This window comes from Neolamprologus brichardi, chromosome 6 (assembly GCF_056152115.1).
Source record: "Neolamprologus brichardi isolate AB-2024 chromosome 6, ASM5615211v1, whole genome shotgun sequence".
Classification (NCBI taxonomy): Eukaryota; Metazoa; Chordata; class Actinopteri; order Cichliformes; family Cichlidae; genus Neolamprologus; species Neolamprologus brichardi.
This window is the reverse complement of record NC_142109.1, coordinates 13,807,518-13,813,517: the sequence shown is the minus strand read 5'-3', so window position 1 is coordinate 13,813,517 and position 6,000 is coordinate 13,807,518. Positions and strand designations below refer to the sequence as shown.

Genomic DNA, 6,000 nt, shown 5'->3' with positions numbered 1-6,000 from the left:
ACTTTTTGACCTTTACATTTTCATTAATATCTTTAAAACAGAAGCAACACAAACAACAATTTTAGTAGCACAAACCAGCACAAACGGAGCACAGTTGATTGACACCAGTTTTGTTGTGTGTGTGTGTGTGGGGGGGGGCTGGTTGACCTCTGATGACCTCTAGAAATTTTTATTAATATCTTTAAAATGATAGCAGCACAAACGAATTTTTTTGCAGCACAAACCAGCACAAACGTAGCACAAACGTTTGATACCACTTTTGTTGGATTTGAAGAAGGTGGGGCGGGGGGGGGCAACTTCACTCACATTAAAAAACATCACAGGGCCTCCCAATACCTAACACAAACGTGAAACATAACACTTAAAAGACTTAGGTTGACGGGATACTGACATGATTCAGATATTAAAATTAAGAGCCTCCGCCATTTTAAACAAAGCTTGTAAAAAAGTATTACATATTGGGAAAATAAAATAGCCACACCAATAGATTTAATGTTCACGGACTTTGTTGTTACGCTAGTAGGCATTCACCAATTCGGACACAGCCATTGGTAGAGCCCCTTGCTCGGCGGACCAATCACATTGTCTCCTGCCCATAACGTCTAGTGACGTAAGCAGCTGTGGCACTTCCTCGTTTGTTTTCTGGGCTGATGAACCGAAACCAGTCGCCCAAATTCAGAATGCATCTGTCAAGGTAAACACACTATTTTAATTTTGCACCACCCAGCTGTAAAACAGCGCCGCTGTGCTTAGGTTGTGTTCATCGGCTAGCCAGCCGGTCTCTGTTTTTTTTTAGCTATAAGACTGACAGCCAGCGCTGTTTTAGCCTGCGAACGTTAGTTAGCTATTAACTATAACGGCTTGTGTGGTTTGTCAGGGTCGCTAACAAACTTACTCAGGTAATGTCAGAGGGGACATTTAGCCACTGCTGCAGGATGTGTTTGTAATGTACACACAGCACGGGTCAGGAAGCTAACCTGACTTAACGTGCTGGTCCTCACAAACGATAAAGCAGCCGCTGACACTTAAAATACAGCTAAATATACAGCTAAGCGTATCTTACATCGAGCTACCAGTGTTTAGATAATAATAATAATAGCCCACTGGTAATACACGGGAGCAACTCACAGCCAAGACTGGTGTGCTATAGCATGCTAAACAAAGCTATAATGTATAGCTAATATTTATTTAATGTTTACTAACTGCGATAAGGATGGTCACCCTGGGCTTTTGGTCCATTCCCTATATTTTCCTCCACCCTCCCAGGTAAATTAGTGCTTTCTAATACATGTGCCCGCATCCCCTCATCACAGCTGTTTTTTCACCTTTTTCAGAGGTGATTCAGTTTAGTTTTTGCAGGGTTGTAATATAGGTTATACTTGTAATGATATAACTCATAGTATTAATAAAAATATTTATATGGCGTTTATCCCAGTTACGATTTACACCTTAAACAGTGAAAATGTATAATATTTAAAAGTCACGTTTTTGGGACATTGTGAGGTAAACCATACTCTCTATTGGCCCGTTTCTCTTTTGTGTATTTTCTGGCTTACTCAGTTGGTAACATTATTGTGCTAGAAGAGGCTGGACATTAAGGCGGGACTGCTTGGAGCTGCTTAAGCCAGGATTACACTGACAGGGTTTATTTAAATACACTGCCTGTTCCTCTGTCATCATGCTTACATCACTGTCACACACACCCACAGCAACCTCCGAGCCCGTCCTTGTTCCCTAATTGAAAAACTGTCAAGAGTTCACATATGGAGCAAAGTAATCAGCTCCTTATGAAGAAATATGCATAATCACGCTGTTTCTTTTGCTTCTAGGGTTGGAATTTACATGAAGAGGCGAAAGCGGGCCTGCTCTCGAGCTTGATCATTATAGTCTTCCTCCATCTGGCTGTCACTCTCTTTGCCTCTTCACATCGGTGCTCATTTCCTCTCCCTTCACCAACATGCTGTGCTGGGGGAATGCCAAGGATGGGCAGTTGGGTATTGGTGTGGAGAAGAACCCTGTGTTTGAGCCGAGGAACTGTCATGTGTTCAGTGGCAGGGGATTGAAAGAGGTCGCCTGTGGAGGACAACACTCTGTGTTTCTTATGTATGATGGCAGTGTGTACACATGTGGCTCTAACAGCTGGGGACAGCTGGGTCATGACAAAGCAGGGACTTCCCCAGGTAAGCTCTAAATTGGAAACACCAGATTGGACCACCCTGGTGAACAACATAGCAAGTATGTTTGAGCATGTGCCTGAATTTGGCCCGATTTGGCATGATTTGTCTTTGTCTGTGTTTGGCTGCACAAGCAGGGGGTGAATTGACGGTCTAATAAAAAAGTCAAATTGTATTCTGTTCTTCAACTATAGTGGAGTTATGTATTAAAAACCTAGCTTGTTATTTTGCATCTTTTACGTTTAAATAAAAGTGCTAATCAATTAAAGTAGTTATACAAATGGGCATGGGCTGATGGTGAAATTCTGGGCTGTTAGTGATGTTTGGCTGACTTAGTTGCACATAACCAAGGTTAAAACTTATCTATGATGAGCGATTAGGCACACAAGCAAGATTGGTCTGCACATAGTTGTTTGAGTTAAAGAGTCTATTTTATGTTTTGCCTCAAATAATAGAAAATTTTATATAAAGTTTTTTTTTTCTCAGCCATTTGATAAATAATAATTCATTTTAAACTGGAATAAATTAAACTCCACTTTCAAAAAACTTAAAGAAATCATAGACCTGGTTATTTTCCTTTGGTGTAAGCCAAAAGCTCTTTAGTGGACACCAATAATATTTTATATGGGAGAAGAAAAATACCCTGATGCTTTGTTACAAAGACTGAGCATGCAGTGAAATGTCTTTTGCAAGTCTTAGCAGCTTCAGTGGCTGTTGTGTTTTTATCTGATGTGGAAGCAGGATGACTGAGGATTTGAAAAGCACAGACACTCATGTAACAGCAGCATGACTGTATGCTGGAATTGGGCATCATTAGGTGAGTTTGACACGAAACAGAAAGGATTCCTGCTCCCGCATTTTGGGCATTTTTCCTAAAATGCTAGTGACTGCAGACATGATGGGTCTGTGTTGGTATTATGTGGGTGGAAATGTGTTCTACATGTTCTTTGTTTTGTGGCATGTGGGTGAACTTGTAACAGCCCTGAACAAATACAAGAATTGCTGGACCTTAAAAAACATACACAGATTTATTTGAAGTATGTCCATCAACATGTTATCTCACAACTTGGCATAATTATATTTTTGTTATAAGGCCTTTATCATTTTATGTTTATGTTATTGAATCTTTTTAACAAGCTTAAAAAATGTTGACTGTTGATTAAATGCTTTAGTCTTACCTCACTGGAAACCACATTATCAACTATTTTGTGTTTTCAATTTGTCTAAAGCAGCTAACCCTTAATTGGTCCTTGGCAGAATACCACCCACACCAACTGCAAAGTCTCGCCCACACATCCTTTTTGCACGCGCTTCAACACAGTATTTCTCAGTGCAGTTAATAATATACTATTTTCAAAAGAAATGTGTATATTATGTTTCTTGGATCTGTTGTATTATTGTGTACAATAAATACTTATATAATAAATAGCATGTAGGTTAAAATATTTAGACTTATAACTGAAAAACAAATGGGTAAAGAGTAAAAGTAATGAAAAGACCTCTACTGTAGACCTGTCATCTCTTCACAGAGGTTGTTGGGGCTCTGGATACCCAAAAGATTGCGATGGTGTCATGCGGTCGGGGCCATTCGATGGCAGTGAATGAACAGGGTCAACTGTTTGCCTGGGGAGCTGGTGATGGGGGACAGCTGGGACTGGGGACCACAGAGACGACTGTTCGAATTCCCAGGTGCCCGTGTAGTTTATAGGAAGAAGGGTTTAGCCTGGCCACACAGAATTACACATGCCAGTCGGAAAACTTACTGTACTTACCAGCAGCCTAGCACCTACTTGTACAGCGTACATCTGGCCACTGCCACAGCTAAGTGTGTCCATAGAGCGTGCAGACGTAGACAGGTTTATCAGAGCCTATTTGAAAACTGTTAGTCATAGACTTCCTGTAAGTCTTTCACATGCAAATACTGGGAAAATGGGATTTTACTGTAATAAGTGGTTTGCAAAACATTTTCTAGAATAAGCAATTAGTGCCCTGACAAACAATTTTATTTTTAATAGACAATTTACTGAAAGTGGGGAAGAAAGCAGACAAAAGAGACTAAGACTAAATAGATATATCAGAAATATATTTATATCTATATGCTCACAAAATCATTATTAAAAAGAAAGAAAAACTACATTGACATCTTCATTGTTAATCTATCGGTTACTCAGACTGACCTCAGTGTTATGGTGGAGGAGAAGAAGCCCCATGTAAACATATACTCAGCGAGATAGTTTAATAGTCAGTATTTTGTATGCAGCAGCCTTTCATAATTCAGTTCAACTTAGTTTTATTTATATAGCACCCAGTCACAACAATAGATGCCTCAAGACATTTTGTATTGTAAGAGAAAGACCCTACAATAATACAGTGAAAATCCCAATAATCAGATGACCCCCTATGAGCAAGCGCTTTTGTGACAGTGGGAAGGAAAAACTCCCTTTTAACAGGAAGAAACCTCAAGCAGAAGCAGGTTCAGGGAGGGGCGGCCATCTGGCTCGACCAGTTGGGGGTAAGGGAAGGAAGACATGAGAAAGACACATTGTGGAAGAGCGCAAGAAATTATTAATAACTAATGATTTAATGAAGATTAGTGTAAAAACACATGGTAAGGGAAAAAAACCCACTCAGTACATCATGGAAGCCTCCAGCCGACTAGGCTATTGCAGCATAACTAAGGGAGGATTCAGGGTCACTGGATCAAGCCCTAACTATAAGTTTGATTAAAAAGCAAAGTTTTAAGCCTAATCTGAAAAGGAAATTGGGTGTCTGTCTCCAAAATCCAAACTAGAAGCTGGTTCCACAAAAGAGGGGCCTGAAAGCTGAAGGCTCTTCCTCCCATTCTACTTTTAACTACTCTAGGAATTAAAAGTAAGCCTGCAGTCTGAGAGCAAAGTGCTCTATTGTGGTGATGCGGTACTATGAGGTCTTTAACATAAAATGGGACCCGATTATTATGGATTTAAAAGGGAGCCAGTGAAGAGAAGCCAGTATGGGTGAAATATGCTCTCTCTAGTCCCTGTCAGTACTCGTGCTGCAGCATTTTGGATAAGCTGAAAGCTTTTCAGTGAGTTTTTAGGACATCAGTAATTACCATACTGCATCGTAGAAGTAATAAATACTAGTTTTCAGTGATACTGAAAAAGAAATTGCACGAAAGGAAGAAAGCAGTTATATATATTTGCTTAGTGTGTGCATTGAAAAACATATCCTGGTCAAAATGACTCCAAGGTTCCTCACAGTGTTACTGGAGGCCAAGGTAATCCCATTTAGAGTAAGCACATAGTAACACATTTCTAAGATTTTTTTTTTAGGGCCAGGTATGCTAACCTCAGTTTGTAGCGGAATTTAGGAATTATAGGTCATCCAGGTCTTTGTCTTTCAGAGATTCCTGCAGTTTCACTAAGTTGTGTGTGTTTTCTGGCTTCATGGATAGATAAAGTTGGGCATCATCTGCATAGGAGTGAAAATACATGTTTTGCCTTCTAATGATACCGCCTAAGGCAGGGGTGTCCAACTCCAGTCCTCAAGAGCTGCGGCTTTTAGATCCATCCCTACTCCAACACAGCTGAATCAAATGATTGGATTACCCCTTCAGCATGCCATCAAGTTTGGCAAAGGCCTGGTAACAAGTCATTCATTTGGTTCAGGTGTGTCGGAAGAAGGAGAGCGACAGTAGCTCTTGAGGACTGGATTTGAACACCCCTGGCCTAAGGGAAGCATGTATAATATAAACAGAACTGGTTCTAGTGTGGAACCCTGCAGAACTCCATAATTCACCTTTGTGTGTAAAGAGGACTCCCAATTAACATGAACAAATTGAAGT

General features: G+C 40.2%; 1 protein-coding gene across 3 annotated transcripts in view; it reads left to right on the top strand.

Moving 5' to 3' along the window:
* Positions 1-604: 604 nt before the first annotated feature.
* The window catches only part of herc3 (HECT and RLD domain containing E3 ubiquitin protein ligase 3), a 33,846-nt gene continuing 28,450 nt past the window's right edge, over positions 605-6,000 (top strand). The window contains exons 1-3 of one of the 3 annotated variants that reach the window (XM_006787050.3): positions 605-694; positions 1,830-2,180; positions 3,704-3,863. In XM_006787050.3, coding sequence (XP_006787113.1) covers positions 1,958-2,180; positions 3,704-3,863 — 383 coding nt within the window. In that variant the 5' untranslated portion in view covers positions 605-694; positions 1,830-1,957. Of the gene's footprint in view, positions 695-1,829; positions 2,181-3,703; positions 3,864-6,000 lie in introns of those variants that run through there. The other 2 variants (XM_035906261.2, XM_006787051.3) reach the window with 2 other exon arrangements.